This window comes from Chiloscyllium plagiosum, unplaced genomic scaffold (genome assembly GCF_037043375.1).
Source record: "Chiloscyllium plagiosum isolate Xiang-an unplaced genomic scaffold, Cpla_swu_hap1 HiC_scaffold_34, whole genome shotgun sequence".
Classification (NCBI taxonomy): Eukaryota; Metazoa; Chordata; class Chondrichthyes; order Orectolobiformes; family Hemiscylliidae; genus Chiloscyllium; species Chiloscyllium plagiosum.
Genome location: NW_028270172.1, coordinates 18,449,829 through 18,477,279, shown reverse-complemented (window position 1 = coordinate 18,477,279; position 27,451 = coordinate 18,449,829). Strand labels below are relative to the sequence as shown.

Sequence of the window (27,451 nt, the reverse complement as noted above, 5' to 3'; positions counted from 1 at the left end):
TTCCTGGCTTTTCCCCATAACCTTGTAGTCTCTTTTGATTAGAAATCTGTCTATCTCAGCCTCAAATGTAATCAATAACACAACATAGACAACCCTCTGTGGTTAAGTATTTCACAGACTCACTGCATTGCCTAGTTTTAGCATGAGCTTCCTAGTTTTATAAAACTGGAAGAAGTGCAGATGCTGGAAATCAGATACAAAATCAGAAATTGCTGGAAAAGCTCAGCTGATCTGGCAGCATCTTTGGAGAAATGAGAGTTAAAGTTTCAGGTTTTTGCTCAGATCTGGTCTCACCCCAGTAATCTGTACCCCTTTATTATTTAGTATTTTTGGTATGCTGTTAGTGTCCTCTACTGTGAAAAATAATGCAAAGTATTTGTTCAACTCCTCTGCCATTTCCTAGCTCCCCAGTATGATATTCCGTATTCCTAACGAAGGGCTTTTGCCCGAAACGTTAATTTTACTGCTCCTCGGATGCTGCCTGAACTGCTATGCTTTTCCAGCACCACTCTAATCTAGTCCCCAGTATTTCCCACCCTCATTCACTGAGAATTCTATTGCCTGTCTTCTCTTTGTGTATTTAAGAAAGTCTTACTATCTGTTTTGTTACTTTCTAATTTACCCTGAATTTAATTTCTCTTTTTTGTAGAATACAAAACAAACTTTCCCAATCCTCTGATTAATTCTGATGTGAAATTTGACTCTCGATATCATTGTATCTCTGTGAATAGTCCACATCTGATGAAAGATGAGTAACTTGTCTACAACCCTTTTAGCTGTGATATTGCACAAAGGAATGGCCTCTGGAAATCTAGTGGGCACATCCATTATTGTAAACAAATACGAATTCCCACTTTTTGTTTTAGGTTGGAGTCCTAAGCAATCAATTAAGACCCTTAAAAAAGGTTCCTCACATGCAGGAATAGATATTAAGGGTGCAGATATTATCAGTGCATGCGGTTTTCCAATTAACTGACATGTATGACATGTCTAGCAAAATTCAACTACATCCTTGTGCAGTCCAGGCCAGTAAAAATAAAAATGTTTTTCTCACCCCTAAATGATTAGCTACTGGTAGTTCATGCACCACTCAGCACCTGCTTTCGATAACCCACTGGCAATATGACTTAGTAATTGAGTCAAAGAGATGTACAGCATGGAAACTGACCCTTTGGTCCAAATCGTTCATGCCGACAAGTTATCCTAACCTAGTCCCATTTACCAGAACTTTGCACATGTTCTCCTAAACCCTTCCTATTATTATTCTCATGCAGATGCCTTTTAAATGCTATAATTGTACCAGCCTCCACCACTTTCTCTGGCAGCTCATTTCATACACACACCACCAGCTGCGTGAAAAAGTTGCCCCTTAAATCCCTTTTATATCTTTGCCCTCTCACCTTAAACCTATGCCCTCTAGTTCCGGACTTCCCCAACCCAGGGAAAAGACCTTGTCTGTTTATCCTATCCATGCCCCTCATGATTTTATAAACCTCTATAAAGGTCACCCCTCAGCCTCCGACACTCCAGGGAAAACAGCCCCAGACTATTCAACCTCTCCCTACAGCTCAAATCCTCCAACCCTGGCAACATCCTTGTAAATCTTTTCTGAACCTTTTCAAGTTTCGCAACATCCTTCCAATAGAAAGGAGACCAGAATTGCGCACAATATTCCAACAGTGGCCTAACCAATGTCCTGTACAGCCGCAACATGACCTCCCAACTCCTGTACTCAATACTCTGACCAATAAAGGAAAAGCATACCAAACACCTTCTTCACTATCCTATCTACCTGCAACTCCACTTTCAAAGGAGCTAGAACCTGCACTCCAAGGTCTCTTTGTTCAGCAACACTCCCTATGACCTTACCATTAAGTGTATAAGTCCTGCTAAGATTTGCTTTTCCAAAATGCAACACCTCGCATTTATCTAAATTAAACTCCATCCACCACTCCTCAGCCCATCTGATCAAGACCCTGTTGTACTCTGAGGTAACCTTCTTCGCTGTCCACTACACCTCCAATTTTGGTGTCATCTGCAAACTTACTAACCATACCTCTTATGCTCACATCCAAATCATTTGTATAAACAATGAAAAGTAGAGGACCCAGCACCGAACCTTGTGGCACACCACTGGTCACAGGCCTCCAGTCTGAAAAGCAATCCTCCACAACCACCCTCTGTCTTCTACCTTCAAGCCAGTTCTGTATCGAAATGGATAGCTCTCCCTATATTCCATGAGATCTAACCTTACTAACGAGCCTCCCATGGGGAACCTTGTCGAACACCTTACTGAAGTCCATATAGATCATGTCCACTACTCTGCCCTCATCAATCCTCTTTGTTCCTTATTCAAAAAACTCAATCAAGTTTTTGAGACATGATTTCCCACCCAAAGCCATGCTGACTATCCCTAATCAGTCCTTGCCTTTCAAATACATGCAAGTCCTAGGTTTCTTACAATCTCCGTAGAGACAAATAATGGTTTATAGAGACATTTCAACATTTGGTTATTAGCTGAGGTGCATGACAAAAGATATCACATTTTAAATGCAAGCTTTTGCTATTTCAAAAGACCAAAAATGAGACATTTCTTTTGCAGGCTACTTGTAGTTTAAGAACTGAACAGTATTTGTTACTTTTCCACGATTACTGCCAACCCCAATTTTGTCTCATTATTCAATCTCTAAAATAGACACCCACTTTTCCCAAAACCAGTGCAAAATGTTTTGCAGCTCACAACGGATTTACTTTGGTCTTTTCTGATACATGCTACTATCCACAGCAAGGGGAGGGGATCTCCAGATTCAGTTTGGAAAACGTTCCAACTGCATTAACTACTAATGTCCCTTGAATTGCAAACCAAGTGACTGTTCCTACTTGCACTCTGTATGGTGAATGATAACATCAGCATTTTCTCTGCCTTACGTGTGAGCTACCATCCATTTTATAAATTTCAGGTTGGTGAATGAAATTAACGATACCGATCCAAACACTTAAAGCAAAAGGTGGTCCAAAAGTAATAACGAGTGTACAAACAAAAATAGTGACCTCCTTGTTTAAAAGAAAAGCCTTTTAAGAAGTATCTGATGTTTACTTCCATTGGTTTACCTACATCGCACAGCTGTGAACAAACTGAAGAAAGCACGAGAAAGTCCAAAACATTTTATTTGACATCATTGCACTGCATCAGAGATATTTTAAAAAGTGCAGTCTCCAATATACAAGTTAAAGCTTAAAGACATTGTATAGAGCAATAACATTACATATTTTGGTCTGAACTTCAGAATGATTTTCTTCAGAACTTTAAATGCTCCTTCCCGTGAAACTTCATTCCCTTACATTCACACACGGCACATCAAAAGTAATTCAAAACGCGAAGCACTCCGATTTTTGGAATTTTTAAAAAAATGTCTGCACAGAAATAATCACACATTCTTAGAAGTTTACAAGGTAGCTGAAGGATTAGAAAGATCAACCCAGCTAACAATTTGTGTTTATTACAGCAAGTAGGATATGGGGATGTAGGTCTAAACTGTGCTACTAAATAGGTAACTTATAAACTGATTCACAAACTGAGCTGAATTTGAAGCAAACTTCAGATAGTGAAGTAAGAAGTTAAATCATTTCCAAACTCCTTAACTACTGTAATGGCGTTTGGGTGTGATCGAGAGAGAGTGTATGATCTGCCTGTATGAATGAAGGCACTATTATTACTTCAGGATTAAAACAGATGGGGCAACAAGGTTAAAATTAAAGTCAACTCCCCAACTTCAGTTCTCTTGTTACGTCACAAAGATCGAAAAGAAAAAGGGTTCTTTTGTTCCAAAATGCCCAGACAAATAGTTGACAAAAAGCTTTTAATTTAGAACCCTATCTCCTTCACTACCATCAACCTATCGTCAGTTTCGGTAAGGAAGCGTGATTTGCAAACTAACCTCTCAAGTAAGAACTATTTCCACTATTTCAATTTAGCTGCAGAAGCATTTTTAAACTACGTACATTTAATTAAAAATCAATACATTTTATTGTGTCCTATTCCATCTCTCTCAACTGCCATTAAACTGCACTCTCTTACGGATCTCTAGATTGTCCAAAGCTTCAGTTTTCCCCATTAGGAAAACCACTTGCATGGACATTATCAAACCAATCTGAGCAGTGTTGAATGGCAATAGCTGCGGTTTGGGGGTTTTAAGGTGAGGAGAGCCTTCCAAAGAACAAAATACTGCGTGTTTTGTTGTGCCTGATGAAGAACAGGAACGGGTGGTCAGCCACAAACTCGAATGTAATCACTGCACAGCGCAACAGAAAGACAGCTGCAGTCGCAGCAGCAGCCTCCGTGCCCTCTTCATTAACTTCGACAAAAGCTTTATGAACAACCTTTGACAAAACCAGATCATTTTTCTCAGTCATCCCAGAGAAGTTAGCATGTGAATCACTGAAAGCATCTAGCATTCCCATTTCAGTGAGTGTTGCTTTAAGATCATATTGCTCCTCGAGCTTGAATTTTGGCAACACGACTTTAACTTCCATATTACTCATGTTTTCTGGGTTGGTCCAATCCATCAGATTATCAAAAGTGAGTTGACTCTGAAGCTAAAAACAAAACAAAACAAAAAAATAAATCTAAATATTAAAAGATTTATCAGTGTCAATCTTTATACAGAATATTTAGAACACAATGCCCCTACTGACTAATATTCATAGCTACACCACATATCTGTCTTTGGTGCTGGTCTTCTGTAACCTTACCTGTGAGGATTTAAATCAGTGCATAAAATAGAAGTAAGGTGGGAAAACACAAGAACAAATTGGGAGAGATAAACATTTTTAAAATTAGTGGAACCTGGAACTTCAGATTCCATCAAGTAGTTGTCTGATTTCATGGCTACGTGATTGATGCTTCAATTATTTTCTTTAAATATATGCATTTGCAAAAGCTCCTCTGTCTCTCCTCACCCAAAATTTACCTTGATAACCACAGCCCCCAATCAAATGATCATCCCTCAAATGCACTGTAACGTTCATTTCAACTACTCCCTGCGCTGACAAGTTCTAGATTCTCACCAGTCCTTAGGTGAAGTTTCTGCTAAATTCCTGATAGGATTTCTTGCCAACTGTCTTATATCATTGGCTTCTAGTTATGACCTTCCCAACAAGAGGGAATATTCTCCGTTTACTCACTCTATAAAAAACTTCCATAACTTTAAAGACAGCCAATAGGCCACCCTTTAGCTTCTCCCTTCACCTCTTACTCCAACTCAACCCCTGGGAAAAAAAATCATATCAATGATTTCTTGATATGTACACTCATGCATGTCTGGTAGATTCCTTGGAAATCTCCTCCCCACCCTCTCCATTCCTGCATATCCATTGTATAACATGACAACCAGAATTTAATACATTGGAGTACAATAAAACATCAGAGATTTTATACTCATGAATTATTCCCAATGCATTGAATCTGAATGCTTCAGATACAAAAAGATATTTTGATAGCTGGTTGGCCACTTACTTATTGTTTGTTGGAAAAATGCTGCTCAAGAAAACTGGCGAAACTCTGCCCTTGGATTATGAAACGTTAGGCTTGTTCATACCGAAAGGAGTTAGCAATCTGTCCAAATGCTGGATCGATTTTAATGCATGCTCACTGGCTGCAAAGTCAAGCTTCCCTTTTTCCAAATAATTCAGCCAACACGCATTAAATTCAATTGTAAACCACTTGAATAGATTCCTTTAATAAAAAGCAAAATACTACGGATCTGGAAATCTGACACAAAAGCACAGCAATGCTGGAAAGACACAGTAGGTCTGGCCGCATCTGTGGACAGCGCATTTGGAGTTTGATTTGACTTCTTTGGAACTAACTGGACTTGATAGGTTGACTGTTTCTTTCACCACTGATACTGCCAGACTGGCTGAGTTTCTCCAATAGATTCTTCGACTGAATTTTACTCCCATTCATGAAATTGATATTCATTGTTTGGATTCATTTTTGGTTGAGACATGCTGAATGATCCATTTTCCCTACCCCTTCTCAATAGTTTGGTTTCCTTGGAATAAACTGAAGCAATGTTTCATGTTAAAACTTGCAACTTACTTTTTCCAGCTCACTGAAGTTGTCATCAATATCTGGCAACAGGATGATCATGCTCAGTTCATTCTGAACATAGGGGAGCTCAAGTATCTTGATTTTAAATTCTTGAATGTATGCCATATTAAACTTGGCTTTTTGCCACATCATTTGCACCGGTTTTGTTTCATTCTGCAAGTAAATAGAGACTATTAGTGAAACGACAGAACACAAATTTATCCAAAATGGAAAATAATTCCAAGGTCAGGAGGTTTCAAACTGAAGCTTCCTTTCACAAAGCAACAATCTGTTCAGAGAGCTTTCTGACATTAACCACTTCTCAATGTCAGCGTGGTATATGACACACACAATCACTGTTTCATCTGAAGTTGCACAAGTTCACAGCAATTGGGAGTTTCAGGATCAAACAGGCCACACTCAAACAAAATGCTCCCTTTACAAATGTAGGGCCATGTGTCAGTCTTGAAGAGAGCACACAATGTGGATAGAAAACTTAGAATCCCTACAGTGTGGAAATAGGCCATATGGCCAAACAACCTCTCTCCGAAGAATAACCCACCTAGATCCATTCCCCTACTACTTGACATTTACCCCTAACTAATCCACTTAACCTGTACATCCTTGAACATTATGGGCAATTTAGCACAGCCAATTCACCTGGCCTGCACATCTTTGGATTGTGGGAAGAAACCCACGCAGACATGGGGAGAATGTGCAAACACCACACAGTCACCCGAGGCTGGAATCCACCCCAGGTCCCTGGCGCTGTGAGGCAGCAGTACCTTACTGTGATTGAGAGTGGAGCTGGAAAAGCTCAGCAGGTCAAGCAGCATCAGAGGAGCAAAGGGAGTCAATGTTTCAGGACAAAACCTTTCATCAGGACTGAGGGAGGGAGTAGGGGCTTGTGAAATAAATAGAGGGAGGGTGGTGCTGCTGGGAGAAAGGTGGGTGGGATGGTGATTAGTGGATGCAGTTAAGGGGTGGTTGTGATTAGTCAGTGGGAAGGGTGGAGCAGATAGGTGGGAAGGAAGATGGACGGATATGGTCAGGTCAAGGAGGTGGGGCAGAGAAGGAAGGCTGGGCCTGGGATGAGGTGGCAGATTTGGAAGCTGGTGAATTCTATGTTAAGACCGTATGGTTGTAAGCTCCTGTGGCAGAACATGAGATGTTCTTCCTCCAGTTTGCGTGTGACCTTGTGTTGACATTGGAGGAGACCAAGATGGACATGTCATCAAGAAGGTTGAAATGGATGGCAACTGGAAGGTGAGGTCAATTGGAGTGTATGAAAATGAGTGTTTCCTGAACTGTTCCATGGGTTTGCGCTCGGACTCCCTGATAAATAGGGCATCACATCAGGAGCAGTGGATGCAATAAATCAGGTTCAAAGAAATGCAAGTGGATCTTTGCCAGACTTGGAATGATTCTTTGAGGCCTTGGATGGAGGCGAGTGGGGAGGTGTTGGAGGAGGTTTTGCACCTCCTGTGACCACAAGAGAAGGTACCAAGTGGAGGAGAGGTTGGTGAGGAGTGTGGACCTAACAAGGGAGTCATGGAGGGAACGGTCCCTGCGAAACTCGGATTAGAGGTTGGGAGGGAAATGTCAAGTGGTAGAAGTGGAGGAGAATGATGCGTTGGACTTGGAGATGAATGGGGTGGAATGAGAGGATCGGGGACTCTATCCTTCTTGTGGTCGAGGGGTTTTTCTAGAGAGCAGAGGCGTGGGAAATGGAGGGGATGCAGTTGAGGGTATTGTTGATAATGTAGGAGGGAAAATTGCAGTCATTGAAGTAGGAGGACATCTGGGATGTCTTGGAGTGGAACAGCTCATCCTGGGAGCAGATAAGGCAGAGGCAGAGGAATTGGGACTACTGGGAGGGGGGGTGGGGGGGTGTTATCGAGGTAGCTGTGGGAGTTGGTGGGTTTATAATAGATGTCGGTGCTGAGTTGGTTGCCGGTGATGCACACAAAATGGACCCAAAAAAAAAAAGGGGAGGGGGTAGTCAGAGATGGACCAGGTGTGTTTGAGGTCAGGGTGGAAGGCGTTGGTGTGGTGAATGATCTGTTCAAGCTTCTCATGGGAGCACGAGGCAGTGCCGATACAATCATTGATTAGATTAGATTAGAATACTTACAGTGTTGAAACAGGCCCTTCGGCCCAACAAGTCCACACTGCCCCGCCGAAGCGCAACCCACCCATACCCCTACATTTACTCCTTACCTAACACTACGGGCAATTTAGCATGGCCAATTCACCTGACCTGCACCTCTTTGGACTGTGGGAGGAAACCGGAGCACCCGGAGGAAACCCACGCAGACACGGGGAGAACGTGCAAACTCCACACAGTCAGTCGCCTGAGGCGGGAATTGAACCCGAGACTCTGGCGCTGTGAGGCAGCAGTGCTGACCACTGTGCCACCGTGCCGCCCACATTGATGTAGCAGAGGAAAAGGTGAGGGATGATGCCAGTGTAGCTGCAGAAGAGGGACTCTTCCACTTATCCTACAAAGAAGCAGGCATAGCTCAGACCCACGCAGATACCCAAAGCCACCCCTTTGGTCGGTAGGAAGTGGGAGCATTGAAAAGGAAAAGTTGTTCAGGGGGAGGACCAGTTCTGCTAATCGAATGATGGTGTCAGTGCAGGGGAACTAGTTGTGTCTGTGGGAGAGGAAGAAATTGAAGACCTTGAGGCCTTCTTCATGGGGGATACAGGTGTAGAGAGACTTGATGTCCACGGTGAAGATGAACTATTGGAAGCCATGGAACCGAAAGTTATGGAAAAGATCAATGGGGTGGGTGGTGTCCCAAATGTAGGTGGGGACTTTCTGGACCAAAGGCGACAAGACAGAATTGTGAAAAGAGGAGAGAAGTTCAGTGGGATAGGGGCAGGCAGAGACGATTGGCTGACTGGGGCAGTCAGGTTTATGAATTTTGGGGAAAAGATAGAAACAGGCAGTGTGAGGTTGGGGAACTGAGGTTGGAGGCTGTGGATGGGAGATTTTCCGAGCTGATGCGACTGTGGATGGTTTTGGAGATAATGGTTTGCTGATGAGAGGTCAGATTGTGATTGAGGGGACGGTAGGAGAAGGTGTCGGTGAGTTGGTATGTGGCTTCCTTGAGGTAGAGGTCGGTGCACCAAACTACCACTGCGACGCCCTTGTCAGGATATTTGATGGTGAAACTGGGGTTGGAGTGGAAGGAGCAGAGGGACACTTGGATGGGGAGGAGGTTGGAGAGATTCAGGTGAGTGATCTCCGGACGGCAGTTAGAGATGCAGAGGTCAAGGGAGGGGAGAAGGGTAGGAGGCCAGGATGGGGTGTCCAGTAGGATGGAGTTTGTTGGAGGCAGAAGGAGGGGTCTTTGGAGGGTGGGTGGGATTCATGTTTGAAGTAGTAGGCACGGAGGTGGAGATGGTGGAAAAAAAGTGTTCAACATCTAAATGTGTGCAAAATTTGTTGATGTGTGCATAGTGGAATGAAAGCAAGCTCCTTCCTGAGGACTGACTGTCCTCCGTGAGGGAGATGTCAGGGGAAATGATAAATACCCGGCAAGACTTGGGGCTGGAGCCTGGTGTAGAGCTGGAGTTGGGAGTGGGGATGGTGATTGTCTCGGTCTCTGGGAAATGCATGTGGGAACAGTCATGTGATGGGTCATGTGACTATTACCACAGATTTCTGCAGGTTTTCCCCACGTAAACAATATTCATCTCTTCTATTCTTTTGCCAAAGTTCGAAATCTCACATTTTCCCACATTATATTCCATTTATCAAGTTTTTGCCCACTCGCTTAACGGGCCTATATCCCTTTGTAGACTCATATAATCCTCGCCACTTACCTTCTTACCTAATTTTGTCATCTGCAAATTTGGTGATGGTCCACTTACTTTCCCCATCTAAAACATTAATCAATCCTCAATACTGATACCTGTGGTGCTTCACTACTTTCATGTTGCCATCCTGAAAATGCCACCTTTATCCCAACTCTGCTTTCTATTATATATAGTGAATCCTCCATTTGTTATAACATGCACCTCCAACACATGGGCTCTTATCTTAAGTAGGAGAAAGTAAGGACTGCAGATGCTGGAGATCAGAGTCAAAAGTGTGGTGCTGGTAAAGCGCAGCTGGTCAGGCAGTATCCAAGGAGCAGGAGACTCTGTTTCAGGCATAAGCCCATCAGGAATGTAGGCCATAGGCCCTTCATCAGTGATTCCTTCCCCTTGTTACTAGTTAACTCCAGCCATATGGTTTCTACATTTCATTCCCAAGATCATTTCTGCCAGTCTACTAATTCTATTGCTTACTAACAAAGCCATCCCATCACACTTGTCTTCCTGCTTGTCTGTCCTTTTGAAAGGTCACTTATACCTAAATATTTAGCTTTGATTTCCTTGTACTCATGTCTCCCTAATGGCTATAATATCTATTTGTGCCTTTAATTCATTTATTTTGAGATTTTTTTAAAAAAATCAAAGTTCAGACCAACTTAAAGCTAGAACAAGGATCTACATTCTATTACTCTAGATTTTTCTGTGCTTGTCCATTACAATTCAAGGACCAACATTTTATATATCTCCACTATTCCTAAGTTCTCCGCATTTCAAAATGTACTCGTTTTTTGGTTCAAGATGGATGATCTCACTTGTGTACAAATCCATCTACCGCCATTCTGCCAATTTAATTTGATCCGTCATTTTATGATCCCCATTTATTCTAGAACAAAGAACAATACAGCACAGGAACAAGCCCTTCAGCCTTCCGACCCTGCGCCAACACATTTTGCCCTTCCATACTAAAACTGTCTTCACTTACAGGATCCATATCCCTCTATTCCCTTCCTATTCATGTATTCATCCAGGTGCTTCTTGAATGCTGCTACTGGGTTGGCTTCCACCTTCCATCTGACAACACGTTCTAGGCACTCAGCATCCATTGTGCGAAAAACATGTCTCACATATCTCTTTTAAATTCTGCCCCTCACACCTTGAACCTGTGGTCCCCTAGTAATTGAGCCCTCCACCCTGGGAAAAAGCCTCATACTTTCCACTTTATCCATGCTATTCACAATCTTATAAGCTTTTATCAGGTTGCCCCTCAACCTCCTGTGTTCCAGTGAAAACAAACCCAAATAAATCCATAAAGACCATAAAGGAATTGCAAAACCTGCACCCACACCTCCTCTCTCCACCGCCCCCCCCCCTTCCAAGGCCCCAAAGAAGCCTTCCACACCCATCAAAGTTTCACCTGCACTTCCACACATGTTATTTATTGTATCCATTGTTCCTGATGCGGTTTCCTCTACATTGGTGAGACTGGATACCTACAAGCAGGATGCTTCAGAGAACATCTCCAGGACACCCACACCAATCAACCCCACCGCCCTGTGGCTGAACATTTCAACTCCCCCTCCCACTCTGCCGAGCACATGCAGGTTCTGTGCCTCCTCCACCGCCACTCCTTTACCATCCAGCACCTGGAGGAAGGCGGCCTCATCTTCCGCCTTTGGATCCTTCAACCCCAGGGCATCAATGTGGACTCCACCAGTTTTCTCATTTCCCCTTCCCCCACTCCCTGCCACCTTACCCCAGTTCCAACCTTTCCAGCTCAGCACCACCCTCACGACCTGTCCTTCTGTCAATCTTCCTTCCCACCTATCTGCTCCATCCTCCTCTCCGACCTATCACCTTCACCCCCACCTCCATCCACCTATTACAGACTCAGCTACCTTCCCCCAGCCCCACCCCATTTATCTCTTGACCCACTAGGCTCCCAACCTCATTCTTGATGAAGAGCTTTTGCCCGAAATGTTGATTTTCCTGGTCCTCGGATGCTGCGTGACCTGTTGTGCTTTTCAAGCACCACTCTACTCTTGACTCTGATCTCCAGCATCTGCAGCCCTCACTTTTGCCTGGCCCTTGAAAACAAACCCAGTCTATCCAACCATTCCTCATAGCTGAAATTCCCCATACCAGGTAACATCCTGGTAAACTTGTTGGGCCGAAGGGCCTGTTTCCACACGGAAAGTAATCTAATCTAATCTAAACCTTTTCTGTACCTCTCCAAAGCATCTACATCCTTCTGGTGTGGTGACCAGAGTGGAATATTGTGTACAAGTGTGGTCCAACTAAAGTTCTATATAGCCGAAGCATAACTTGCCCATCCTTATACTCAATGCCCCTAGTTAGTATACAGACTTATTGTTAAGAGAAGTGTAAACTCCAACTCTATATTATGCTATCGAAATCATTAAATCAACATGTGGCGAATACAAGATTCCACACAGGCACCACTAGCTACTTCATTCCAATTTGTGGACATATTTAAATGAGTCAGGGATAAAATGTGGATGTCAATGGTGCTGAGTTATACTCAACTGGAGAACAATGAAAGCTTGGGATGCACAAAGAGGCCAAATTTAAAGGAGCACAAATTTTGAAAGGTGGTAGGCTGTTGGATGGGGGGTGTGGAGAAAAGGGGTGAGGCCACAGAATGATTTGCAAACTCTTTTTCAACCTAAGGGCATAGCTGGAACAGGGGCAAATGTGGGGTTAGCAAGCACGCGGCGTTGGGTAAATGATTTAGGGAGAGATGGCATGCAGGTAGCAGAATCTTGGATTAGCTCAAATCAGAGAGAGAATACTAAAAAAGCCAGGAACTCACATCAAATACGAATGGCAATGAGGAAAGTTAGATGGGTTTGGAACAGTGTAAAGAGTGTGGTGCTGGAAAAGCATCCGAGGAGCAGGAAAATCGATGTTTCGGGCATGAGCCCTGATTCCTGATGAAGGGCTTATGCCCGAAACATCATTTCTCCTGCTCTTCCGGTGCTGCCTGACCTGATGCGCTTTTCCAACACCATACTCTCATCTCTGATCTCAGGCATCTGCAGTCCTCACTTTCTCCGTGCAACAGCGTAATGCAGGAGGACTGAAAATCCAATCATTCCATCACACTGCCAGCTGCTAAACCGTTCATTCCAAAAATCTAACTCTTTATCTATCTTTAACTCTAAATCTATCTTTAAATAAAGTTTTGTTCATATTGGCCCAGCTAAGGATGACAAATATAATTATGTATATTTTACACCAATCATGGGAACTTAATTATACTCAGAAGAGCAACATGCTTCTGGGCTTACAATTCCGAGTTTTTGCTCATCAAGCAGTGGATAAGCCACTGTTCAGATTTTCTGCCCTATTTTACCTGGCTTATTCGGAATTGTCCCTCTTGTGTGTTTTTTTCTTCAAATTTTCGTTCCCAGTTCCCTTTAAAATAAATGGCATTCACAAGGACAAGCTTCGTCAAACTGTCCACAGTGCCTTCGCTTAACAAATTCCTGATCTTGCCTGGAGGATAACGGAAAAACAAATGCACTTACAGGTGAAAGATCAAATGAAAAAAACAAAAAGAAATTCAAGTCCACAAGAAGTGGCAATCTTATATCATCTGACCAACAAAGTGTAGAGCTTAGTGACTGGACTTCTTGAAGCTAGACACTTGACATTTCCAGCTGATGCCATCCAATGGTGGCTGGGACTATAGGTCAAAGGGACCTTTTTGGGAAGCATTAACCAAATTATCTATCACCACTACGACTGTTCATATAACACAGTAACAAGGGGTTTCAGAGAAACAAAACAAAATGTGATTCTACGCCACATAAGATGATATTAGGTCATTGATAATGAGATCGATTTGAAGGAATGCTTTTCAAAAAAAAAGAGGAATGAGGTGTGGAGGGGCTTTTCCAGAGTTGCGATCCCAAGCAACTGAGGCACAACCACCATTGGAGTGATTCAGATCAGTAACAGATTTCTGGCTTTTATTGGTAGAGGAATTGAGTTCCGGAGTCCTGAGGTCATGATGCAGTTGTATAAGACTCTGGTGCGGCCGCATCTGGAATATTGTGTGCAGTTTTGGTCGCCATACTATAAGAAGGATGTGGGGCACTGGAACGGGTGCAGAGGAGGTTTACCAGGATGTTGCCTGGTATGGAAGGAAGATCATATGAGGAAAGACTGAGACACTTGGGGCTGTTTTCATTAGAGAAAAGAAGGTTTAGGGGTGACTTGATTGAGGTGTACAAGATGATTAGGGGGTTAGATAGGGTTGACAGTGTGAACCTTTTCCCGCGTATGGAGTCGGGTATTACAAGGGGGCATAGCTTTAAATTAAGGGGTGGTAGATATAGGACTGAAGTTAGGGGTAGGTTCTTCACTCAGCGAGTCATAAGTTCATGGAATGCCCTGCCAGTAGCAGTGGTGGACTCTCCCTCTTTATGGGCATTTAAGCGGGCATTGGATAGGTATATGGAGGATAGTGGGTTAGTATAGGTTAGGTGGGCTTGGATCGGCGCAACATCGAGGGCCAAAGGGCCTGTACTGCGCTGTATTCTTCTATGTTCTATGTTCTAACATTCAAGAGACCAGAATCAGAGAAGCACAGATCTTTCAGGGGAGTGAGAGAGGCAGGAGGGTTATAGGGGTATATCAAGATAAGATCATGGAAGGTTTTGAAGAGAGAGAAAAAAAGAGGATAAGAATTCTTTTAAAAACCAAGATCGGCTTCCAGTCAAGCAATGTAAATGAGCAAGAACCTGGACAATAGGGGAACTGGATGCAAGTTATGGACGTCCTCAGGTTTACAAACATATGATATGTGTTGGCAGAGTCAGGTCTGGAAGCAACAAAAGCTTAAACAAGAGTTTTAACAAGTGAACTGAGACATAGGTGAAGTTATGGAGTTGGAAATCAGCCGGTCTTAGCAACAATTCCAAATATGGTCAGAAGCTCATCCCAGGTCAAAATGTGGCGGCAAGTTTAAAAACAGCCTGGTTTAAATTGCAGACAGTTGAATGAATTTAACAAAGAAAACCAGGAGTGATAGCTGAGTCATTGAATTTATTCAAAGCAAAGTTAGAGAGATTTATGATTGATGATGATTTGGTTGGTGGGGAGGGCATGAGGGAGTAGAAAAGGTAGATAGGAACATGCAATAAAGGCTACAATCAGATCATAAATTATCCTAATGAATGACAGAGCAGACTCAAGGGCTATATGGTAGCAAGGGAAGGGAGTTTGGAGCAGGGACCAAAACACTATGGTTTAGTCTTCCCTCTATTTAAAAATGAAGGAGATTCCTGTTTATCCAGTGCTGATTATAAGAAAACAGTCCGATACGTTAACATGGGGAAGCAAAGTGGCAAGCTAGAACTGGAAAGACTTTGCATTTCTTCAAATAGATCAATTACCCAGCAGCACTTGCCTTCAGTTTGTGTTTCAGTCCAGGAGTTGATCTGTTTTCTGACTTCTTCAGCTGCCTTAGCAAAATCCACTGCAGCTAATTCTGCCTCGTAATATTTCAGAGTAGATGCAAGGAAATTCTAAAGGATTAACAGGCAACACAAAGATAACCTAGTTTCCTAATATTCCACAATAAAAATGTTAATTTTACAAGTGGAACAGAGTAACAGAGTTTTAGGGGAGGGTGGACCAAGGGAAGGAGATGGACAAATACATTTCCACCATCGGCAAACTAAAGTGACAGCAGCATTTTAAAACTGCTGAAAAAGAGGTACATGAACCATCAGTAATATCGTTAATCAAGATAACACAAAAGAATACCAAACATCCAAGGGAGACACAATGCAGAGAAAAGTCAACCAAAGCAGAGCAGGCTATTTGACCATGCTAAGGAAAAGCCAACATTACACGTCCATTCACAGCCAATTTTCAACAAGACAATAAATCAGAATCAAGAACTTGACTTGACTTTCCTTTGCAAAGACCAAGGACTAAAAAGCAAATGCATGACTCCCAATGGCACTGTCGTGATCAGCTCATTGAAAATAAAAACTCCTTCCCTTAGTATTTTGTTGGGCTGTGCAATTCTATCTGATCAGACTTGATGCACCAGCAGAGATTTACCACAACCAGTTTACCGAGAGAAAGTTGTAGCTCTTCTCCCCATAGAGGCGATTGGCTAGCTTCAACACGTAGTTTTCATTAGGCTTGTTGATTGCAGCTTGAAGTTTCTTAAATTCAGAATGAAGGTCGTGTACTTTATCAAAACCAAGCACCTGAAAGAGAGCAAGAGAGAGAGATGCAACAAAAACCGTTTAGAGACATTTTAAGTAGAGAATTCCAGTTCTAAACTGGGGAAACCAGACCAGCTATTTTTGAGAAACTGTTCTAAAAGAACACCAAATTGGCACCAACTGGTTTCTTGTTTAACAAACAACTTCTGCATCATTTCATTTTGATATGTAGATATGTTCATTATTCTGCCAATTGGTTTACACAAATGGCCTGCATATCACAAGGTTTATGTTATATTAAGTATAGTTAAATCTGAATTTGAGAGTTTTGCTAATGTAACAGGAAGTATTGCAATATCACATGATCTTGCTCACCAAAAGCTGACTGAAAGTGTGTTTTTGGCCATAGGAAAAGGTAATAGAGGGGCAAGGATGGACGGTGGACTGCTGGAACATGAGGCTTAAGAAGCAGCAATGGGAAACAAAAAAATGGCAGAGGAACTGGATACTTTGCATCAGTCTTCATGGAGGAAGACATCAGTAGCATACTAAAAATTCAAGAGAGTCAGGGGCTAGAGGTGAGTGTACTGTCCTTCGCTAAGAGAATTTGTTGGGGAAACTAAAAGGTCTGAAGGTGGTTAAATCACCTGGACCAGATGGAGGCATTTCAGGGACCATCCTAGTCAATGGGGGTTCCAGAGGACTGGGAAATGGCTAATGTAATACCCCTGTTTAAGAAAAAAGGGAGGCAGAGGACGGGAACTTATAGCTAGCTAGCCTGAACTCTTATCGTTGGTCAGATTTAGAGTCCTTTATTGAGTGAGTATGAGATTGCAGAGTATTTGGAAGTGCATAGTAAAATAGGGCTGAGTCAGCATGGCTTTATCAAGAGAGAAAGTGAGGACTGCAGATGCTAGAGATCAGAGTCATGTACACTGCGGGCACACAATGCAGGTGTAAGATGACATAGTACACAGTAACATGTGCCACCCCTAGACTGATCACTGTTGACGACCGTGACAATCAGAACTGCTTTGTGTCAAGCACCAAAGGGCAAGGCAGAGCCAAAGTTCAGGGAATCCCCAATTTACAAACCATCCCGACTTACAAATACTCATACTTACAAATGGTATCCCACACATGAGTATCACTTTAAAGACCAAACATACAAGTATTTCCTGTGATTACAAACAACTGCCTTAGATTGATAAGCATCATGTTCCAACATGCATACAATTCAACTTGTGAATGGACTCAGGAATGGAACCCAGGCTGCACTGTGAGCTCTGAACTCTGTCTGAGGGTGAAAACAATAAAGTGCATAACAACGCAAGGCAGAAATGCTGTCTGCACTCAGATAGGTGCCAAATGAGTGGACAAGGAGGCACAGCCAGGTCCAGTCCATGAGCTCGATGGATGTCGGCCCCTAATGGGTATAATTTCCTGGCAGCATATTCCAATGAAACGTGCCTTTGCTCTCAGAAGTGCAGCACTAAAGTGTGCAACCATACTTTCAACGTACTGGAGATGAGCCATGATAATGCAGACAGGGTGGTGAAGCCAAAGTCCATGGACAGGGGGAGCATGCAGGAATCGGTTGAAGAATGTGACACTTTGGTCTTGACATTGAGAAGGGTCTCACTCAATACCTCACTCGATTTCTCACCACGGTCTATGTCATTTAGGACCTGGGAAGATTTCACCCAAAAACAAATTTATGACATGTACTCAGGGCCTACAGACTCAAACTTGGTGGGAGTTTGGCAGCACAAGAACAGAAATAGACCATTCAGCCCCTCGGGCCTATTCAATGAGATCATGGCTGATCTGTGACCTAACTGGCCAGATGGAGAGACTTACTGAGGGAGGGAAACAAGTCACTAATGAAACCGTGGTTGACAGAAAAAACACCTTGGGAGAAGAAATTGAATGCATGGAGGGCTCAACGCAAAGCAATTTGTAGAGGGGAAAATCAAACTAAATTCGCAGAGCTAGCAGAGTAAGGAAGCAACATCAGCTTTAGAGCAAGAAACTCGGACATTGAATTCTGGATGACTTGTAGCTTAGGAGGGCAGTAGCAGAAGGTCATTAAACAGAACATTACAAAAGTGACGATCAGGTGGCAGGGAGAGGGAGATAAAGCAGGGGCAGTTTTGGAAAGAAAAATATAGCCTTGTTGACAGATCAAATGTAAAGAAGATCCCAAGAGTCTGGCCTACTGCATTTGGAGAAAGTGAGGACTGCAGAGGCTGGAGATCAGAGTCAAAAGGTGTGGTGCTGGAAAAGCACAGCAGGTCAGGCAGCATCCGAGGAGGAGAATCGACATTTTGGGCATAAGCTCTTCATCAGGAATGTGATGGTAGCTGGGAAGGAGATAGGTAGATGCAGTGCGGCGATGATTGTGATAGGTCAGTGGGGAAGGTGGACCGGATAAGTGGGAATAAAGATGGACAGGTAAAGAGGGCGGTGCCAAGTTGGAGGGTTGGATCTGGGATGAGTTGGGGTTAGGGGAGATGAAGAAACTGATGAAGTCAACGTTGATGCCATGTGGTTGAAAGGTCCAAAGGCGCAAGATGAAACATTCTTCCTCCAGTTGTTGGGTGGCTTGGATTTGGCGGTGGAGGAGGCCCAGGACTTGCATGTCCTTGGAGGAGTGGGAGGGAGAATTGAAGTGTTTGGCCACAGGGCGGTGGGATTGTTTGGCGAGTGACCCCTAGAGATGTTACCCGAAATGTTTTGCGAGTTGGCGTCCTGTCTCCCCAATCTAGAGGAGACCACATTGAGAGCAACGGACACAGGAGATGAGGTATTTGGATGTGCAGGAATATCTCTGCCAGATGTGGAAGCATCCTTGGGGGTCTTGGAAGGAGGTGAGCATGGACAGGTGTGGGTGCAGGTTTTACACTTCTTGCGACAGCAAGGGAAGGTTCCAGGTGTGGAGGGTGGGTTGTTGGGGGACCTAGACCTAACAAGGGACTGGTCTCTGCTGAATGCTGATAGGGGTGGGGAGGGGTCTGACTGTAGGTGGCCGAAATAGTGGAGAATAATGCACTGTGTCTGGAGATTAGTGGGCCAGAAGGTCGAGGACCAGGGAGGTTCTATTCTTGTTGTGGTTGGAGTGGTGGGTTCAAGGACAGAGGAGCGGGAAGTGGAGGAGATATGCTGGAGGGCGTTGTTGATCATTGTATTGGGAAATTACGGTCCTTGAGATAGGAGGCCATCTGGGATGTCCTGGAGTTAAACAGAGAGAGTGTTACAAATGGAAATAGAGAATCTGATCACAAGTTTAACAGCAATAAATGGGCCAGGTGTCCTACTCCTGCTACTTACACGAATACACAGGACACCAGAAAAGGACCATAGGCATTGTTGTGCTACTGCTCAGCAGGGGCTCAAGATCAGTCTGTCCTGACTGGAGTATCGGCAACACGAGGGAATAGGTTACATTTCGTAGCATCACAAATTACAAAACTTAGGAACCAGCAAATTAACAGCCTATGTTGCAACAGCAGACCAAGCAGCTCGCTGGACAGCAACATACATTTCAGATCATTAGTCATTTGTTTACTTCCAGAAGAAAAAAAAATGCAACACAAGAAAATAACACAAATACCAAATTTGGAATTTATTAATGGAATGCATTATTTAACCAACGGATAGGGAGACAGCATTTGCCTATGTTTTTGCACAACATAATGCAATGGACTTATTATGCTGAATACACGTTTGTATTTAGCTTTGAGAATGCTGTCAACTGCAATCCAGAGTTGGCACTCTCACAAAGCATTTGCTTCATTTTATGTGCCAAACCCACATTAGATCATGTGTTAAAAGCTACTGTTATTCCAAATGACAGCATTTGCTGATTGCACAGAAGTTCATCTTCCAATAATTCAACCCAGTTAGGCAGTTTCACAGGTTATTAAAGGTTAAGGAAATACTCTAGATATTTTTTAAAAATTACAACTTAAATCATAAAAAGCAAATCCTCAAACTTTTTTTTAAAAAATGCACTATTTTTGTTGTCATGGCTTAAGACCTCATATCACACCATGGAAAATTAAGTTGTTTTTGTTACAATATAACTCAAACTGTGTGATCAAAAAGAAACATTTTTAGCAAAAGCCATCCACACAAAACTGGCTTTTTAAAAAAAATAGCTTTTTCTATTGAATAATCAGCTTCGTCAATGCAATCCATTGCACAAATAGGTCACATGGTAAAGTTTTGCTCAATTCCTATCTTACTTTATTACAAAACTCAGTAGATTAGTTTATCTGAACACTGATATTACCCATATTTGGAAAATTACCACTGTTTCCTGAAGGCCTTAGCCTGGCAAAAGATCCTAAAACACATTACATTTTTAAAAGCAACCTTTTCCCCCTCTCCATTCTTGTGGGGTTTTAAAAAATATTTTTCAGCCAATGTCAGTACAGTGCAGTTACAACGATCTTTTGGCAATCAGGTTCAGAGGAGAAGGTTTCGTCAACTTCAGAATTAATTTATATCAGAATTAAACTATTAGACTGAGTGAACATTCTTTGTTTCTTATTTCCCCCTCTCCCAAAAGCTTAGCCTTAGCTAGTTTTCTGACATATTTGTAAACACACCATTTTTATATTGGAACGCATCAATCTGAACAACTGATCATCATCTCTGTTGAACAAAACTGTAAAGGTTCACCATTAAATGGGGCTAATGGTTTTCTGAAATACAACACCTTACAACCAGACCACTGACTTTCTCTTTCACTGACAAAAAAAAACAATAAAACCAGGAGGGAGATGGAAATAAAAACTTAAGACAAGTGCATTGTAGCCAGAAACGCACTGTCTGAAAGGGGAATGGAATCAAATTCAACAGCAGAGTGTTGTATAGATAGATTATTTTAAAGTAAAAGGGCTCTCGAGGATGTGCTAGGGAGTGGCACTAAAAGGTAGCTCTTTTAAAGAGCTGGCACTAGCCAGCCTCTCCTCGTGCTGTATAATCCTATAACTGCTTCCAAAGTCGCAAATGTAGGGAGCAATGTGATAAAGATAGATCATTTGCCACATTAAGCATCTCGTACCTATTTGCTTTTCATAGTTAAATGCCCTGTCTGTTCAGTTTAGAAGTCCAAAAGGCAAATAAAGAGGGCACAGACAAGATTGGCAATTGCATGGTCAAAATGTATGGTTGAACATATCAGGAAAGGAGGAAAAGGCTGGCTTGATTTTCTATTTGGGGTGGGAGAGTGCCGAGGGATGATTTGTCAAGAGTTATTTACAATTATAAAAATTTTTGATTGAATGGACACACAGATAACGTGGCGTTTGAGGGGAAGAGCAGGACTAGACACCTGTTAAAGACACAATCACCCATCAATCCAAAAGGGAACTCAGAAAATGAAATCCATCCCCCAAAGAGTGATGAGAAATGGAACTCACTATCAAAAGAAGCGGCCAAAGTGATGAATATAAAAGCATTTATGAGAAAGCTACACTGTCATTTGAAGGAAGTGAAATAGAAGGGTTACAAGGATAAATTAAAATGAGGAAAGATCAAAGGTTACTCAAATGCAGTATGAACATTGACATAGTCTGGTTGGATCAACTGGTATGTTTCTGCTCTATCCTCTATAAATAAAAGCGTACCTTTAATATTGCAATTATCATGATACACCCACCTTGGCCATCTGAGTGGCAGTGTTTCCTTTCCCACCTAGATACACCATAGCCAGAGCAGCTGATATACTCAGTGGAGATACAAAGATATTGCCATTTTTGTCATTTCTATCCAACTGTTTGAAGAGATCAAGAGCGAACTTGACATTTGAAGTACTCAGAAGATCCATTCCTGACATATCTAGAGTAGGAGAAAAGAAAAACATTGAATTGTGGTTTGTTCTGCTTCTCCTACCAGGCAGTGTCAGAAAAGACACTGTGTCAAAATTTGCTCGAATGCTAAGGAGTGGGGAAAGCTTTTTATTGCAAAAGTATGTTTTATTCATTAAAAATCATCTTTAAATACATACAAAGGTTCTAAACCATATCTGTACAATCTTTGCAGAGAAAAAACAAGGAAAGCATCGAAATTTTGACCTTTCTCAGAGTTTCTGTACAGTTGCAAAATACAAAGCAGACACTTAGGCAGGTAATTATTTATTAATTATTTATGCTCATTTTGAGGCACCGATTGGGTCTGACAACTGAACAGACCGGTTATGGTTTGACAGAAAGGCCTCAGGCAGTGGCATTTCTCCACAGCGCCTTGGCAGTAACTGCCCCAAGCTATAGTGCATTCCTCAGCACGTCGTCCTGGACCTTGGAACGTGCCGATCGAGGTCAGCTCTTTACACTGCAAGACCAGCAAGTTTGGGCAGACCAAAGAGTGTCTTTCATTGGGTTGATGGTGCTCCAGGCGCAGACGATGTTTGTCCAGGCGCAGACTGCACCCATGGAACAGCTCATACACCATTCAGCCCTGTGTCACAGAGCTGCTCGGGATGAACCTCAACAAAAACTCTCCAGACCTTCTTTGCAAGGCCACATTCCAGAAGGAGACGTGTGACCATCTTGTTACCAGCTCAACCACTTCGAGAGCAGCAAGCTGTGGCGCACAGAGACTGGGCACGCATGAAGGATCGGGCAGGTACTACCCTTCTCACCAACAGCCAAGCGATGTCTTAGCACTTGATGGTATGTTCTGGTGATAAGCCATTCTGCCAAATGTCTGACAGTCTGCCCAGGGAATCATGTGACAGGATCCACTCTCTCCTTCTCTCAAAGGGTATTCAAAGACACCGCATGCTGACTACTTCCTGAAGGACATGTGGTTAAAGGTGTTTCTCTTTGCAAATGTTTCCATGAGGGACAAGTGACATGGAACGGTCCAAACACTTTTAGATTAGATTAGATTCCCTACAGTTCAACAAGTTCACACCGCCCCTCCGAAGAGTAACCCACCCAGACTCATTTCCCTCTGACTAATGCATCTAACACTACGGGCAATTTAGCATGGCCAAATCACCTGACCTGCACACAGACATGGGGAGAATGTGCAAACTCCACACAGACAGTCACCCGAGGCTGGAATCGAACCTGGGTCTCTGGTGCTGTGAGGCAGCAGTGCTAACCACTGAACCACCGAACCACTGTGCTGCCCTTGGAGTGACCTGCAGAAACAAGGTTAGACCCATCCTCTGCAACCCCAGGGACAGGTAGAACCTCAACACATATTGACACTTGGTATTTGCACATAGCCCTTACTGAGTAGAAATGTTGATTAAGATCTGAGCAAAGAGTTTATTTTTATTGGGGGTATGAGAAACGCAGTAAGGTTGTGAATGCTGGTCAACATTGCAGGAGCAGTGTTCCAGTTTTGCATATAATGGAGTGACAACAGATTGCAGAACCAAAGAGAGAAACCAGGAATTTCACCAAATGTAATATCTTAGTAATTTCAAATTCATGATATATGCAATTATTAGATTAGAAAGTCATGCCCCTGTTCTCAGAACACAATTTCCTTGACAGTGTGTATTGCTTCACCCAGAATGAGTAAAAACAAAATCACTAAAACCTGAAAGAGTTGGTTCTGCATACACCAGCAGCCCCTCAATGAAAACGAGTAATTGCAAATTCCCTGGACTCAAGCTAATCTTCACTCAGTTTGTAGGAAGACAGTTCAAAATTCCAGTTGGCTCAGGTTCTAGTTTCCATTACAGTTCTGTCCAACCTCCTAGACTGCACCCTAAGCAAATTTGAGCTCACTCAAAACTCTTCTATTCATATCCTCACTCACACAGAGTCCCCATCACCCAGAAACAAGAACAGAAATTGCTGGAAAAGCTCAGCAGGTCTGGTAGCATCAGTGGAGACAAATCAGCATTAACGTTTCAGGTTGAATGACCTTTCCTCAGAACCAGTTTCACTGCCCCAACACCTAGAGCTCACTGATTTATAATGAATCAGAAAGGGTTGATTGAGGAGTTGGCAGGCTGGCCCTGTACACACTGGAGGTTAGAAGAATGAGAAGTGATCTTATAGAAGCACAAGCTGGGGGTTGTAGGGGGAAGAGGCAATGAGGCATGGAGAGGATGTTTCTCCACGTGGGGATATCTAAACGTTGGCAGCACAGTTTCAGAATAAAGACTCCACCATTCAACATAGAGGTGAGTGGACATTTCTGCTGTAGAAAGCTTGTCAATCTTTGAAATCCTATAACCCAAGGATAGGATGTCTATGTTATTAAATATATTCAGGGGTGAGACAGACGTATTTTTAATCAGTGAGGGAATCACGAATTCTAGACAGCAAGCAGCAAATGGAGTGGAGGCGACAACCAGATCAACTTTGGTCCAAGTGAACGGTGGACTCGAGGGGCCGAATGGCCGATCTCAACTATAATTTATGTCCTGTTCCAACTGCACCTCCATGTTAAAATCCTCCTCTTTGCCTTCTAACCATTACTTTCTCAAGTGTAATTAAGGATTGGCAATAAATGCCGGCCAAGCCAGTGACACCCATATTAGATTAGATTACTTACAGTGTGGAAACAGGCCCTTCGGCCCAACAAGTCCACACTGACCCGCCGAAGCGTAACCCACCCATACCCCTACATTTACCCCTTTACCGAACACTACGGGCAATTTAGCATGGCCAATTCACCTGACTTGCACATCTTTGGAGTGTGGGAGGAAACCGGAGCACCCGGAGGAAACCCACGCAGACACGGGGAGAATGTGCAAACTCCACACAGTCAGTCGTCTGAGGCGGGAATTGAACCCGGGTCTCTGGCGCTGCGAGGCAGCAGTGCTAACCACTGTGCCACCGTGCCGCCCACCGTCCTGCGAAAAAACTTTCAAAATTCCTTCAGTTGCGTCACTCCTCATTATTTGTATTGATTATCCGCCCAGTTATACAAACTTTGGATTTCTGCACACCTCCAGTTTTAATTGTCCTATTGTTGATGGCACACCTTATCCTTCAAATCCTACTTCTGACTGCCTGTTTTAATACTGTATGTGGACTGGTGCCAAAATGTATTTGAATACACTTCCACAAAGATGCTTGGGACTCCACTGAAAGATAAATACAAAATTATTATCCCACTCCATCCAACAGTCTGGTGACCATAAATCAAAGGATCAGCAAGGGTAAAGGGTTAATGCATTTACCTGTCACTAAGCAACATTAGTCAGTAAAATCAGTTAATTGCACTTGCAGACTAAGAATGCATGACCCACTTATTTCAAATACTAACAACATATATACTTTTGAAGATATAAACTGAAGACCTGATTTATATGAGGAGACACTGGATATCAAAATACCCACTGCACCAGAGAAATCTTCAAAACACAACAGCAACAGAATTAGCACAGGGTTTAAAGAACGGCTTCTGAAAGCCCTTTTTTGTCTGCCCTCACCACAGTACATTCCAGTGAATCTTAACTGAGTATAAAGGTCAGTATTACAACAATATACCAACCAATACTATATGGTTACAGGAAAAAGTCAACAAGGGTGTTCCAAACTCAAGATTTGCAATGAATTTAATACTGTGTAATATAACTATTATTACAATGAATTTAATACTGTGTAATATAACTATTATTCATACAATGCCTGATTCACAAACATTAAGGTTCAACCATTCTGACAACACTATTTTCCCCCCATTCCTCTGAAACTGTTTTCAAAGTAGGTTAGTTAGTTGAGGTTTGACTGTAGTGTCTATAACAGGTTTACAGCACAGAAACGGACCGTTTCCTTCATATGCACCAACCAGTCATCCCCATGTGATCTAGTCCCATTTGCCAAATTTGGCCCATATCCCTCCGAATAATTCCTATTCATTTACCCATCCAGATGCCTTTCAAATGTTATAATTGTACCAGACTCCACCACTTCCTCTGGCAGCTCATTCCACACACACACTACTCTCTGCTTTAATTAGAGTTTTATGACTAGGATGTAAACAATTTTCAACAAAGTTAATTGACACCATTTTGGGGAAAGATTGCAGGAATTTTATATAGGAGAAAGTGAGGACTGCAAATGCTGGAGCTCAGAGTCGAGAGAGTGGTGTTGGAAAAGCACAACAGGTCAGGCAGCATCGGAGGAGCAGGAGAATCGATGTTTTGGACATAAGCCCTTCATCAGGGATCAAATATTCCAAATGTCTCACAACCACACACAAAAAGTGGTTTTGTGGGCGATCATTAAGAACACAAGCCGTTATACCCTTGTATAACAGACTACTGCAAATAAAACAACTTTCCTTATACAAAGCACAATTATGGGAGAGGACGTTAATTCTGGTCTTGCAGAGTAATAAATGTAACAAGGGACACTCTCAATTAAAACTGAATCCAACTGGAAATAAACGAAGGTTACCATTCCAGAACAAGGCAGGTTGACTGATTAAGGTTGAGGGATACCGCTTACTAAATAGAAATATGAGCATTTCTAAAGGTTTCCATGAGAAATGTTCAGGAATGGCTTTTCAGATCAAATCAACAGGTGGTACAGGCGTTAGATAATTCCAGAGAATTAGTAAGGAGCACTTAAATTATTCCTTGCTAATCCCGACTCATTGAGTCGGCACTGAAACATTCAGAAATTTAGGAAAGATGAATCACTCAGCCAGTAATCTTTGGGGTGTGGTTATGTTGCTTTAAGAGCATGGGAGGCCGAGCAGTTATGATGGTCAGATTACCGAACCAGTCATTGCACAGGCCTGGTCTCACTATCCAGAGAAACCCCAGCGCATGGAACATTTCAACTCCGGGATTTAGGATCGAGCTGTGAAATACGGGAGAATAATTTAAGCCACATCCAGTTGTGTAGGGATAACGGGGCCACAACAAAAACAAAAAGGGGGAAGAGGGAATAATCGGGAAAGAGCGTTAGCTTGTTTCTGCATTCTCCCCTCCTGGCGAGGGAGACAGCGAACAAGGACCGGCCTTTGCAATGGGCGAACGCTATCCCTCCCAGTCGCACTGTCGAAGTGCAGAAGGTATTCCTGTCTGAAGCACAGCAGGGGGAGGAGTAGCAGACCCACCCGAGTAGCGGCTGAGCCAGGGAGAGGCGCAGTGCTCGGGTTCACTCAGCGCTATTACTGCACTCTGACAGATGACCACAGTAACACAGCAACAGTACAGGTACCAGCTGATAGGAGGCATACTCACTGCGGTGTGACTGGCAGCACAAGGAACACTCAAGCATAATATCAGCACCGCTATGGTTCCTCCTATTTTATTGAGTCCAATGAGCTGACAAGGCTGGTCCGCAGAGAGCCCAGACACATGATAGTGGGAGGGATAGGAGGGCTGGCCTTT

At 42.9% G+C, this 27,451-nt stretch overlaps 1 protein-coding gene across 2 annotated transcripts; it reads right to left on the bottom strand.

The window, feature by feature from the left end:
- Window positions 1–3,150: 3,150 nt before the first annotated feature.
- LOC122564471 (leukocyte elastase inhibitor-like) lies at window positions 3,151–27,451 on the bottom strand. 2 transcript variants are annotated; one of them, XM_043719407.2, is made up of 7 exons: window positions 27,302–27,451; window positions 21,794–21,972; window positions 16,030–16,167; window positions 15,354–15,471; window positions 13,293–13,435; window positions 6,101–6,265; window positions 3,151–4,596 (listed from the first exon to the last, which is right to left on the bottom strand). In XM_043719407.2, the coding sequence occupies exons 1-7, from the start codon at window positions 27,336–27,338 to the stop codon at window positions 4,192–4,194; spliced, it is 1,185 nt and encodes a 394-aa protein (XP_043575342.2). In that variant the 5' UTR covers window positions 27,339–27,451; the 3' UTR covers window positions 3,151–4,191. The 2 variants fall into 2 exon arrangements, with proteins under 2 accessions (XP_043575342.2, XP_043575343.2); XM_043719408.2 differs by lacking the exon at window positions 27,302–27,451 and adding an exon at window positions 27,175–27,295.